The sequence below is a fragment of the Talaromyces amestolkiae genome (assembly GCF_001896365.1).
Source record: "Talaromyces amestolkiae strain CIB chromosome Unknown scaffold5.1, whole genome shotgun sequence".
Taxonomy (NCBI): domain Eukaryota; kingdom Fungi; phylum Ascomycota; class Eurotiomycetes; order Eurotiales; family Trichocomaceae; genus Talaromyces; species Talaromyces amestolkiae.
In genome coordinates, this window is record NW_024468041.1 from 831,131 (window position 1) to 845,157 (window position 14,027).

Genomic DNA, 14,027 nt, shown 5'->3' on the forward strand with positions numbered 1-14,027 from the left:
TCTTCAACAGATGTGAAACCTGGACACCCGCGCTCAGGTTTGGCCTCTAGGAGAAGAAATGGAAAGGAAGGACTCGAGCTCTTCTCAAAAGGTGTGTCTACTATGCCTGGCTTATTTGACAACAGACTTCGGAGTTTTACTGTTTGCCTCAAGCCGATGACATAGTCAGGCCGCCGAGGACGTAGTTCAGGGACTGAGCTATCAATGACAGGCTCATGACCTCGATACAGAAAAAGGAGCTGGAGTTTCTTCGGTGACTGGTAGTCCCTCGCATCAGTAAAAGATCTGATCGCCGTGGCCAACCGTATTTTACCTGGTCTCTCATTCTATCCACATGTCTACATCTGCAGAGCATTGTCCTAGCTCTCTTGTTCTGCAACTTTTCCGCTGCTAATGGATGAAGCGGATCAAGATGGAATTTAGAGACCCAACGTCTCTTATGGCAATGATCACTAATTGGTATCACAGTTAATTCAGAGTTCCTGTAACAGATAGTTTCTTCTTTACCAGGGTATATCCTTGTGAAAACGATCGAGAACAAGATTCTCAGTGCGACTCCTCCAGGTGGCTTCATTGGCCAAGGAGTTTCGCATGTCGTATGCAACACGGATAAGTTCGGCCACTCGCTCGGGAATTGGATTGAGAGGATCATTTGTATCATTCTCCTCGTTTGCTAATTCTTCGACGAATCTTTCATATTTGATATTTTCGATTTCTCGAATCTTCCGAAAAATCGGCGCGTATTTGAGTGGCCAATGCCGTGGTGCTATAGGCCCATCAAAGACTATTTCGTACTTCTCAATAAGATTATGTCTTTCACGCAGGTTTTTGACCGATGCATTCTTTCGCGGAGCCATGATTCACACACTACCCGCATCCAAATAATACGTATATATCAGGATAGCCTTCGAACAGCGTAATAGTATTATTTAATGGAGAAGATAAGCCGGTGGGACCTATGCCGCATTCTTCACTTGTGAACGCCTGGCGGCAAGGAGGGGTTTGAATCAAGAAGTGTGTCAGATTCTTGCAAGGAACAGAAGCTGCCTACTGCGCCACACAGTTTGCGCAAAGACCAGAATCGGCCCAGTAAGCTCTAGTCATATCAGACGAGGCTGACTTTCAAGATTACTACTTTTTGTGGCCAATAGTTCGTTTGTCGTTGAATATTGTTTTTAATATGCATAAATTTCATGAGCTAACGACTCAACTATTCGCTTTGAAAGAAAGATGTGGTCAATATACCAAGGTACTGGTTGCGAGAAGAAAGAACAGAACACCTTTTTTTTCATCAAAGTTCAGACTCTAGTCTAAAACAACAATAGCCTTACTATACAGACAGAAGTCTAATCCAGTAGGGCTCTCAAATTGAATCTCCAATTCATAGTCAACAACACCTTGACGTGGGGTTTTGCGTAGATAAATAGCAGGAAGAAGACAGGTCTGTATAGGTTCTGCGTTCGATGGCATCGCAGCACTGTCCCCATGCTTAGTCTCGGCTATCATGGAAGCTTTGTCAAAAAATGTACCGGGAGGGTAAAGCACGAGGGAAAACAATCCAGTACTAGAGAGTAGATCCCCTTTTAATCTGAGAGCGCGCTTGAAAATATCAATGAACCTTTTCTCGCGTCTTGAGCTTTCTTTGACTCCTTCGCCCCAGGTATGGAAGCTGTCTTGTGAATGACGTGGGATATCTTTAATGTTTGGAATCAATGGTGCGAGAGCATCAGACAGCATAGAAGCCAACTCTTTGGCTCGTGCTGGAAGGGCATGGTTCAAGTAGTAATCGCTATCGAAGAACAGCCTATTAGCTGCTATGTCAACGTTTCTCAAGGCATTACTGCCGTCTGAAATAAGCTTAAATTAGCTTGGATTTCACGTCGACTTGATTTCAAAGGCTTACCTATGCTCGATATGTACTGGCGATACATGTTCAAAAGCGTCGACGATCTTGCTATTGTAGATTCAAAATCTGTTGCAAAGACCCACTCACACAAAGCCGAAGCAGATAATGCGCAAACGATAGCCTGAAGACCATTCTTTCTCAATATCGCCTGCAATGTTTCAGGGTTAACTGGAGAGGAAGGACTGATCCCCAGAGTTCTCCTTGAAAGTTTCAGAAGAACATCTTCATGGTCCAGATCAGGTGTCCTCGCAGTATAATTATCATCGTATGACAATAGTATCTTTTTGGTTTCATGATGGATAGAATACATAGTATTCTCGATATCCTCTTGTTTGGGTGCGTGATGTTCATTATCAGATAATCGGCTGAACTGGGCGTTTTGTTGCCTTTCACTCAGGGAGTGCCGTAGTGCTTCTATTTGCCTCTCTTGTTGGTACAGCAGATTTCTATCTGCTGGATTTTTCTCCGAAAGAGCGTATTGTAGACACTTGACGTCGTCAGCGTATTCTGCACACCTGCGTTGACATTCTCTCAATGCCGTTTCCAAAGATGAATTCATGGTATGCATTTGCGAATCGAATTGTTCCCGTTCCTCCTTCAACTGAGATAGTCTGTTCTTTAAATCCTTAACCTCTTCTTCAAGTCTCTTTACTTTGACCTCTGAAGAGGAAGACTTAAGGTTATTTTTTGCTCTTTTGTATAAGCTGGTATCCGTAGTTGGTGTTTTGCTTCGGTCCTGCGAGACTCTTTCGTTATGAGAGGTCGGCAAAAGGAGATCGTCGTCTATGGACATGTCGCTATTGCCAGGTATTATTACGCGTATGGCAGGAAAAGGAGGAATAAGAGTTTCATTATCGCCGTCTTCGTTTTTTGGACTTAGCGTGCGATTTGAATCGGTGTGAGAGCTCTAGAATATCGTCAGCAACAAGAGGTACGAACAGCAACATAAATCCTAAAAATCTGGACGCCAGAATTACCTGATCTCGAACACGACTCTTCCTTGCAAGTGGGCTGGTACTCTTCGTTGTGGAAATATGAAAACGCGACGCCCTCGTCGAACGCAACCGGCTTGGAGGCGGGGATTCTGGTATCTCACTGCCTGATGCGTACTTGCTACGCTGTGATCGAGAGAAACCGAGGCTACGCGAACCACTCCTCGTTAATCTATCCTGACTGTGCATATTCATCACAAACTCATCATCCAACTCCTGCTTGAGTCGAAGAACATTCTCTTCATGTTGAAGGCTTGATAAGGCTTTAAGTCCATCGGTAAATATCGTCCCTCTTCGGCGCTTTCGAGTCGTTTTATTTTGGAATTCGTTCAATTTATCTTCGACTTGTGAGATAGTGAATTTTTTGGATCGTTTCTTCCTCAGATAATTCGTAATCGCCTCGATATTTCTCACTCGGTCTCTCTCACCGTGACTAATGCGAAACTCCAGGAAAGCAAGCATTGAGCATTCATCATCAAAGTTCCATGCCACTCTCGGCTTCTTGGGTCGACCCATGGTTTCGTTTTCTGGATCAAAAGACAGGAGGTTTGACAATAAGAAAGAGAAATAAAATGCTAGTGGTTCATTTACGGCGAAGGCAGATTTCACTTTCGCTGCCAACGGAAAACAACACGCTAGGTACATAGCCACCACATACCCTGGTTACACAGCGTTGCAACGTCTAACGAGCAGTGTATGATATAGATTGGTAGCGAATGTCTAGTGGCATGCCTCTCTTCCAAGTTGAGGGAGACTAAGGTATAAAAATGCGCGATACTTGCTGCTTACTGGTCAAATTACTGTTATCTCTTTGCATTAGTGTGACAAGGGACTTCAAAAATGCGGCGCAGTCAGTCAACTAGACCATCTCCTAGACACACACAAGTAATCCCCTCTTTGCCCACCAAGTAGTCTGGGTAGTGACTTATTTTGCCATTTGGTTCCTTTTTCATTTTTGTTTTGTCTACTCGGTATATTCTGTCAGAACTGACTACGTTAGTTACAAGCTCTACGGAACGGTTCGTGATGGGCGAGATATATCCAGCTTCCTCACGTGCATTTATCCAGGCTACACAAGATGACGCGATTGCAGGTAACTCTGAGCCAGTAGCAATTGAAGGATCTGGAACAAAACATTTCATTGTGGCCATCGACTTTGGGACTACATTTTCAAGTGTAGCGGTGTATCGTCGACGTGACGGTATCGATATTGACGCAAGCCAAATCAACAGCATTTCCAATTATCCAGGCGCTACGAGCGTAATCAGCCAAGGCCCCGTTGAGGTACCAACACAAAGCTGGTATCCCAAAAAAGCAAAGCGATTTCGACAGCCAGTTGATACTATAAGCAACGTTGCCGAAAGCGATGACTTGGGCGGGTTGACTGATGTCGTTGAGGATGAAACGATGGTGGATACACCTTACCAAAATGGTGGAAATAACAGCAACAGCCAAGCTATCGGTCAAGAAGATTTGATGGAAATTGATGATGATGAAGACGATTATATGGATAAAGATGACCAATCTCTTGACCGTTACTATTGGGGATGGACATTGTCCAAATTCATGACCAATAATGACATTCCCCGGGAGCAATCTCGACGCATAGTCAGGTCCAAGTTACTGCTAGATAATAGCGCCCATACAAAACATATCAGAAATCAACTATCAATTACCGTGAAGGATTTGATAGCGAGAAAAATGATACGAGACGAAACCGATCTAATAGCTGACTTCTTGAAGAACCTACTCCACCATACAAAGTCAGAAATGGAAAGACAGTACGACTATCGCAATGACTGCTCAGTTGAGTTTGTTCTGTGTGTTCCAGCCATGTGGACAGAAAAGGCATGCAGAACGATGCAAAATGCCATGACCAGAGCCTTACGTGAGGCTGAATTTATTGAACACAGCAATCACGACGTCGACAACTTGTTTATCGTTACCGAACCAGAAGCAGCATCAACACACGTTCTGGAAGAATCGAGGGAGATAATGGTATGATTATTGAATAACGCAAACTCAACGAAGGGTGCTTCATGCTGATTGTATTATAGGCAGGCGATTGTTTTCTCCTTCTTGACGCTGGAGGTGGTACAGTAGATGCCATTACCTACAGGGTAGCCTCCAGATCCCCACTGAGGTTGGAAAGGGAAGAATTCGATCCAGAAGGTAAGCCAGAATCCCGGAGATAGTTATAAACCCTTCTAATCCACTCACTAAGGTGCGCTCTGTGGTTCAAGCTACTTGAATGAAGAATTTGAAAAGCTACTTTGGCATCGTCTAGCTAGTCACCATGAGTTGGAAAATACTGAAAAGGGAACGACCATTGAAGGGAAGATAAACGAGCTGCTGCGCATGTTTGAAACGCAGATAAAAAGAGGAATTGATATTTACTCAAACGACTTTGAGCCTGAACGTCTTCCTCTCGCTTATCTGGTGCCCAGGGGTGAGAAATATATAAAACCTAATAGGCTGATCATTAGCAAGTAAGTAGAATGCGGCTAAGACTTACTTCTTCAAATTCACTAAGCGGAACTTGCAGAAACGACTTCAGAAGTATCTTCAAACCCTGTCTCGATGGCGTGTCCAAATTAATGTTCAGTCAGTTGGAGAAAGCAGAGAGAGCAGGGGTTGAGATTGGAGTATTTTTCCTCTTTCCTGTTGCCATAGGGATACATTTACCGACTGATTGACCAAAAGAAAAAGTGATACTGATTGGGGGCTTTTCATCATCGCCTTCACTTCATGGACATATAAAGAGACAATTAGAGCAATATTCGCGGCAAAGAAACCGACGAATACCCTTGATAAGTTCTCCAGTGCCGTAAGTAGTTCAATTCTTCCCTCAACATCAATACCGAGACGTTCCTTTCCAAGCTATCTTACCATGACCTTTCTGGAAGTCTGCTTCCAAAAGGGACTGGTGGGAATGTGATTCCATGCTACAGTGCCGCTTTTACCAATCCGAGTTATCACTGACGTGGCTCTTGCCCTAACACAGTAGCACGGCCGTCGCTCATGGTGCCGTACTTCGAGCTGCGAATAAAGCCAATGGTCCCGAGCGAAGAGTTCGCTCCAGTTACGGAATTTACCGGACCGAAGTATATGAACCGACAGTGTGGAAGGCGCATGAGAAAGAGTATCCCTGGCATGACCCTGTTGACGGGAAGAAGTATTTAAAAAAAACAATCGACTGGTTCATAAACAAGGTTTGCGCGTGCACCCCCTCGCGGTTTGCTCCGTTTCACTGATCTTTTCTTTCCTTCTTTCTTTTTCTTTCCAGGGAGATCTCCTCCCATCAGGAACAGTATTTATCCGGCAGGCGCTTCATACCTTTCCGGCAGAGCCAGATATCCCGTTCCATTGTAAGGAGGTTCTTTGTGTATCAAGCAAACGTCACGAGTCTCATTACCGTGAGGGTCATGCTCAAAATAAAGGTTAGCTAAAACCCCTAGCAATCAGTCTCAGTCGCTTATAGCTCACTTGCACAGGTTATGAGATAGCAGGTCACATAATTGTTGACATGAGCTTCCTGAAGGACGACCCTAACTTCCACGCTGTGAAGCCCGATCCTGGCGTAAAAGGTCAGCTTCACTATTGTATCGAATTCGAGCTTGTGATCCAGATCGACGGCCGCAATCTACGGTTTGAAGCTAGATATCCAGCGGGAGAAAATGGCCAGGTCATGGGGGCGAGGCAGATTAGTATAGCTGGTTCTTTCCAACCTGGGACAGCGTAAAAGCTCGGAAATTCACTTCATGTTTAGAGAGGGAAATCAAAGACCACTTATCTGCTTGATATCCAAAGACAGCTAATTTCGAGCCAGAAGCTTACGTTCCAACATAGTTAGTCTAATTGTTAAAGTCTGTGGACCTTGCTGACTAACCTTTCTACGACGGTTGCACAGCATGTGTAATGTAACGAATGCCTTCCATCTTACTTCTTCCCTGCATGATTGGGTCTAGACAAGTAATAGACGATAAAACAAACGAGATGATCTGGCCTGGCCTTTCTTCTTTAGACTTATGCCCAAAAAGAATACTCTTCGGTGTTACAGTCACTGAACTATTGAAAAATTGATAAGGTTGTAAAATGAAAGTTCGGTTCCATCCTGTCGACTGTAAAATCTGTTTTGGCATTGCATCTAGAAAACAAAGAACCCTTCATGCACTTTTCATCTGGGCATATAATTTGATTGATAAACAACAATAAGGATAAATTATGTACCACAATGACAAAGAAAGAATTAATTGATTAGTCATTTTTACGAACTAATGAGTCATGAAGCCCTAATTCCTTTGACTAGATTGAGTTGCATCTTTATCCACATCCATATGGGGTAACACCAGTAGGACACGTCAGTTGCACATCTCCTACTCTTATTGGGTGCCTTTATCATCACTCGTCTCCTGGCTGAGCATGATCACTAATCTATCGTTTAGTCAACATATTTAGCTACACAACCAACGGATCGATCATTCCGAGATTCCGAACGCGGAACGGAAATGATTCCTTCATACAGAACTCTAGTTCAACCCAACAGCCCCGAATCTCACAGATTCAGAGAGAGTCAAGCTCTGAATCTGAGTCTGTCGCGGTCAAGTTTTGTGATGTACCATTTACTTATGTATTGATTCTCCCTCCAATTGGCTGATCGATGCACACTGCCTCGGTTAGTACAGCGCCACACGAAGCTACGCAGGACAAGCTACCTACATAGGTACCAAAAGTGACAAATAAGCTACAGAGATACCCTCCAAAGATATTATAGCTGAATTTGGATTGACTTTTTTTCGGAGCTCTCGTTCTATAAGTGCGGGGAAAGCGTGTACGCGTTCCGAATTGCTCGGAAATTTTATATGGGCAGTTGTCTAGAGACCATAAAGCTCCGCATATGATCTATCGGCATGTAGCACAAGATTAGTAATTTTGTGTTACATAGTACTATACGAAATTTGTATAAATTGGGCCCTGCTGCTACTGAAACTTCTTAACGTAGTATCTTTTCCTTTTGCATATTTTGATTTAAAGATTTACCGAATTACATTCATTCAAAATGGCGCCTCAATTCGAGACGAGATTGTTCATCAACAACGAAGTGAGTATCAAAAACAAAGAACACCATTAAATACGGAATTAACTAGACAACTTCTTTCTAGTATGTAGAAGCAAAATCAGGCCAAACCCTCGAAATCCACAACCCAACCGACGGCAGCCTCGTCGCCTCCAACATCCATGTCGCCGGCGAAGCAGACGTCGACGATGCCGTAGCCGCCGCCACAAAGGCCTTCAAGGAGGGGCCTTGGAGTCAAATGAACGGGGCCAAAAGAGGGGATCTATTGAATAAATTTGCAGATTTATTTGAGAGGAATCTCGACGAGACTATCAAATTGGAGTCGTTGGCGATGGGGATTCCTGTGGGGAGTGCGAAATCGTTTGCGCATGCGATTCCAGCTTATTTTAGATGTATGTCCCTTTCGATTTTTGCTTGGGTGGAAGGATGTTCACTGAACTTGTACAGATTATGCAGGATACGCAGATAAGTTGGAAGGTGATGTATTTCCACCCGAAGATGGTAGCTACAACTTCGTGCAGTATGAGCCATTGGGTGTTGTTGCTTGCATTTGTGCATGGAATGTCACTTATCTGTAGGCTACATACTTGAAATGGCTACCTGAACCGCAAAACTAATTTGTCTCACTAGCTACTACGCATGGAAGATTGCGCCAGCCCTGGCAGCGGGAAACACAGTTCGTCAAATTCCTCCAAATGGCAAACCCTTGACATTCATCGGCTCATGTCTGAATAGGTCATCTTCAAAACATCCGAAAAATCACCCTTAGGAGGGTTATTTGCCGGCAAACTGTTCGCCGAAGCAGGCTTCCCACCCGGCGTCGTCAATTTTGTCACCGGCGGTGCTGCTACTGGTCATCTACTCGCTGCCCATCCCAAGATTCGCATGATCTCGTTTACGGGCTCCATCAACGCCGGTAGGAAAGTGCAGGAAGCTGCGGCAAAGAGTAATTTGAAGAAAGTCTCTTTGGAACTCGGTGGGAAGAGTCCGGCTATTGTGTTTGAGGATGCTGATTTGCAGAATGCGGTGCCTAAGTATGTCAATCCTGAGGCGATGTGTGGGATGCCTCTACTGACGGCTCAAACTAGTCTTGCTCATGGATTCCTATTCAACTCTGGACAGGTCTGTGCTGGTATGTCCTTCGGTTTACTATAGCTAACTCAAAACTTGTACCTCGAAGCCGCTGACMCCCTCCAGCCGCAAGCCGCCTCTATGTCCACGAATCCATCTCCACAAACCTCATCGCTACCCTCAAAGAAACCTTCGAAGTCATCTCCCAGGGCCTCGGAAACTCTCCCCTCGACCCCACCACCTTCTTGGGCCCCGTCGCTGACTCCGCCCAATTCGATACCATTATGAAGTACATCGCAGAAGGTAAAAAATCCGCAAAACTAATCACAGGCGGAAACCAAAAGGGTAATAAAGGTTACTTTATTGAACCTACGATCTTCGTTGACCCATCTCTCGACTCAAAAGTTTTGAGGGAGGAGATTTTTGGGCCTGTGTTGGTTATCCAGACGTTCAAGACAGAGGAAGAGGTTATTGAGTGGGCGAATGATACGGAGTATGGATTATCTGGTGAGCTCATTCCTTTACCAATTCAATTTAGGGTTTACAGGCAACAATTGACGGAGGGATAGCGGCTATATATACCGAGAACATCTCGCGCGCATTACGAGTTGCGACCAAGATTGAGAGTGGAACGGTGGGCATCAACTCCGCCTTTAGACCTGATAAGTCAACGGCGTTCGGAGGGTATAAGCAGAGCGGTAATGGCACAAGAGAGTCTGGGAAGTACGGGCTGCATGATTTCATGCAGGCTAAGACTATCCATATCAAGTTAAAGTAGGCAGTCTTGAATATAAATTGATTCCATCTGCGCTACCACGCATAATATCTCATGTATCCTCGCATGTCTTGATTTGGGTTTCCCTGCGGAAATAGCTCTGATTGGACCAGGTTTGTAGACATATCATATAAATGCCAATAGTAAAGTAAATGAGTTTAAAGCTAAAGGCGTGCTCAATATACGACATTGAGTCATACACGAGTCAAGTTCTATCCCTAGTGGGGATCGCAAACCATGTACATCTTAAGGCCATCGGCGCAAATAGCTCTGATTGGGTCGCTCTGGTTCATACACACATCACTTTTAAGTACGTAGTAGTATAGTCAACCCTCAACAAGATAAGAAATATGATAAATAAGAGAATAGACGCCAACTTCAAATATTCTTCCAGGCAAAATAAACAGAACCACGAATATCACTGACACTTCTTTCCTCCCTCTACAATAGCCATTCAACCATTCTCATCCACGGCAGGTAACATGATCATGGACCCCAAAACCCAGATGCTGCAGGCCCTCGACACCACCAAAGACAGCCAAATCACCTTCCTCCAGACATTCGTCCGGACCCCTTCGCCCAACCCACCCGGCCAAACAACCGCGGCCGCAGGCATCCTCACCTCCTTCCTAATCAATAAAAACATCCCTTTCGACATTATCGAACCACAAGCAGGACAACCCAACATCGTCAGCGAATTCCAAGGCGGCCTAGGCCCCGGTCCCCGAGTCGTTCTGAATGGACACATCGACGTCTTCCCCGTCGCCGCCGACTCACAGGACAACTGGGACCGAGACCCGTGGTCCGGCGACATTGTCGACGACCGTATCCATGGCCGTGGCGTCGTAGATATGAAATCCGGCACTGCATCACTGGTAATTGCGTACGCACACCTGTACCAGAACCGGCAGCACTTAAAAGGCAGCGTGTCTCTCTGCGCCGTCTCAGACGAAGAAACGGGCGGCCAATGGGGCACAAAGTACCTCATCCAACAAGACGTCCAAAAATGGGGAGGAGACGTCATGCTCAGTACTGAGCCCGTAGGCTGCAATTCCATCCGCTTCAGCGAAAAGGGTACGCTGAGAATGACATGCACTTTACACACGCGGGGTGCGCACGGCGCATATCTGAATTTGAGTAAAGGTGCGATTCGGACGGCTACAGAATTCATTGCAGAGGTTATCGAGGCCATGGAAGGGATACAGGTCGATGTACCGCAAGAACTCGTTGATCAAGTCGCCAAACCCGAGGTCAGAGACCTGATTGATGAGATTATGGGTGCGGGGACATCAGACATAATCCTCAAACCGACTGTGAACGTAGGCACGATCAAGGGTGGCGTAAAAGTCAATATGATTCCCGATACGTGCATATTTGAGCTTGACATTAGAATGCCCGTGGGCCTGCTGAAAGAGCAAGTTCTAGATCTGATTCAGGGAGAAATCGTTCCGAGATATGTACCGGACGCTACGATTGAGATTGACGTGCATCAGGCGGCGAGTAATCCGTATAGTTACTCGTCTCCTAACCACCCGATGGTTGGGCTATTGGCAGAAAACACACAGTCACTTACTGCGCATCATCCACTTGAGAATGGTGGCGCTGTCAGACCGCTGGCGATCCCGTCGATGGGGGCTACGGATTGTAAGCATTACAGATATGCCGGGGTGCCTGCCTTTGTGTATGGATGCAGTCCTGCGACGAGTAAGTATTTCCTACAACCTTGCAAGTTTGGGTGAGGATGGATTTGCTGACAGGAAAAAAGTGGCGTCTGTGAATGAGTCTGCGTCTATAGCGGAGTTTTTGCATGTTACGAAAGTGCATGCTGGTGCTGTTTGGGACTTCTTGACTGCCTGAGTCTTTACAGGGTCCTTGATGAGGAGGTAGCAGCCTGGAAGCATTCGAGAAGTGATATCTATGATCACGCAAGTTTATGAATTAATGTATGAAAAATCTATCAAATTTCTAGTGCAAGAAAATGTCCAACGCCATGCAATGAAACGCAAAAAACTATTTCATAGCCCTCCATATACACACGATATACTGTATATAGATCCGACAACGCCATGCTAGATAATAAAAAATCAAAATTTAGGCACTCGACACTTTCCCCTCTCTTCCTCCGATATAGTCTTCCACACAACCTCCGCAACCTCCTTACCAACCTGCTCAATCGCATCCATCGCCCACAGCACGTCCAAATGCTCATACCCCTCAATAACCTTCTCATGCACAAGCCTGACGTGCGGTTCCCTCCCATTCCGTATCCGCCTCAACAATCTCCGCCCATCAACGAGACCATCCGATCCCGCAACCCAGAATGCGAATGGCGGTGTTTTGGGACCGTACCACGCGCTTTGTTTTCTGTCTGATGGCGTAGTGGTAAGTTCTGCGGTGCTGTCCGGTTCGTCGTTGCTTTCGTCGTATTCGCGATCTTCTTCCTCTTCTCGCAAGCCTTGTTCTTCGGTAGCAAGTATACATTTCTGCACTGCAAAGCCGTCGCGGCCGAGCCACCAACGCATACTCTCCGCACTGACATAAACAGGCGAAAATTGAAACATGCGATCGCGCAGGCCGCGGTCCCAGCGTCTATCGCTCCAGTCAAAGAGATACGAAAATATCTGATACCCCAGCGCGCCATATAAGCGCGACGGCAACAAACCGTGCATCGTCATCATCAACGGGATAAAACAGTGAATACCAAAGAAAAGTCGAAACGCGTTCGGAGATATAATCCGCATAAACCTGAAATAAGCCTTTTTGATCAATGGGCCGGCGTATGCAGCTGGTGCCAAACCACAGAATACTGAAATGCGTTCGCCGAGATCAGGTCGTTGATCTTCTGCCAAGGCGACCATTGCCTCGGTGGTTCCTTGACTGTGGCAGATGAGACCTACTTTCTCGAAGCCTGTTTCGTACAGCACCCTCGAGATAAAAGCAGGAAGATCAAGTACACCCATATGACGAATATTCCAACACCACATCCTAGGATCGGAATATTTCAAAGTCTTGTGCTGAGGCTCAAAGCCACATCGATTATTACCCAGCCAAACATCGTATCCCGCCTTGCACAGGAAAAACGCAAGACTGTCATCGTCATTGACACAATAAGCACCAGAACTTTGTAGTAAGCCGTGTATCAACAGTACTGGATATCGACGATTTTTCTGGGCGAAATCCTTCGTTTTCCGGTCGTAGAACACATCCGGTTGCCGGAATCCTCGCTCACTCTCGGGTAATGGTGTATACTCCTTCGGGTTATACACATGCCACATCTTCAATATAAACCCGTCCTCTGTTTGTACTTTGAATGTCTCCACATCCAACCCGACTCGTCTGGCATAGTACCCAATATCGCAAACAACAGGATCATGCCCACCCTCCAGCGGTGGATACTCAAAATCCGAATCGGGATCCTCAGCATTGATTGTCCTTCCTTCTTCTTTCGCGAGTTTTATATCTGTAGGGCTTGTAACTTGTTGTCTTCGCTCCCATCGTTTCGCCTGTTCTCGTCTTATCGACGCCCTCTCCATTTCTTCCTTGTAGAACGGCCTCTCCATATCCAAATTCTTGCCCCTGACTCTCGCCCACAGTTTCCTGATTCCAGGGCGTATTCCATTAACGCAAGACCCGATAATGATCACACCCAAAAACGAAAGCGAAAGCCAAAACGACACCACGCGGAAAGTCTGACACTGCAACGTGCGCAGCAGCGACGAAGGGCCATAAAGTGGCAACGGCGGAAACAATGGATGCGTATGGGCAGGCGGTTTCGCGTGATCGAGGGGTCCGCCGTGTCCCTCTGGAGAAATTTCTCGTTTTTCGCTGGTGCCATTTTTCATCTCAAACTCATCGTCCTCTCCGCCGACGTCGTCCAAATTTCCTGGACCATTTGCGTCGCTGTCGATAGCCTCATCTCGTAAGCGATTCAATTTCTTCGCTTCCTCAACCGGTACAGCGGGTAATCTCTCCCCATCGACCGTCTCAATAATCGCGTCGCGCGGCGTCACGAACCGAGCCGCGATGGCTGCATTCTCTTGCTGTTGCTGCTCATCCCTGCCACCGCCCAAGGACAGTTTCTGTGCCTGTTTGGCGAATTTATGGACTTTGGAGGAGTGTTTGGAATCACTGCTTTTATTGCTCGTGCTTGTGCTGGTGGCGGATAGAATGGAGGTGGACATGATTGGTTAGTGGAGCCCCTTTGCG

The 14,027-nt window shown here is 46.0% G+C and overlaps 3 protein-coding genes across 3 annotated transcripts; 2 read left to right on the plus strand and 1 right to left on the minus strand.

Moving 5' to 3' along the window:
• Positions 1-7,957: 7,957 nt before the first annotated feature.
• Positions 7,958-9,824, plus strand: BHQ10_003388 (uncharacterized protein; the record flags this gene model as incomplete). The annotated part of the gene is made up of 8 exons (XM_040875638.1): positions 7,958-7,999; positions 8,061-8,367; positions 8,423-8,549; positions 8,606-8,651; positions 8,711-9,009; positions 9,064-9,107; positions 9,173-9,553; positions 9,616-9,824. 8 exons carry the CDS (start codon positions 7,958-7,960, stop codon positions 9,822-9,824), a joined length of 1,455 nt encoding a protein of 484 aa, XP_040731892.1.
• Positions 9,825-10,303: 479 nt separating this feature from the next.
• BHQ10_003389 (uncharacterized protein) lies at positions 10,304-11,560 on the plus strand (the record flags this gene model as incomplete). Its single annotated transcript, XM_040875639.1, has 1 exon — positions 10,304-11,560. One exon carries the CDS (start codon positions 10,304-10,306, stop codon positions 11,558-11,560), a length of 1,257 nt encoding a protein of 418 aa, XP_040731893.1.
• Positions 11,561-11,905: 345 nt separating this feature from the next.
• BHQ10_003390 (uncharacterized protein) lies at positions 11,906-14,002 on the minus strand (the record flags this gene model as incomplete). The annotated part of the gene is made up of 1 exon (XM_040875641.1): positions 11,906-14,002. One exon carries the CDS (start codon positions 14,000-14,002, stop codon positions 11,906-11,908), a length of 2,097 nt encoding a protein of 698 aa, XP_040731894.1.
• Between the last annotated feature and the right edge of the window lie 25 nt (positions 14,003-14,027).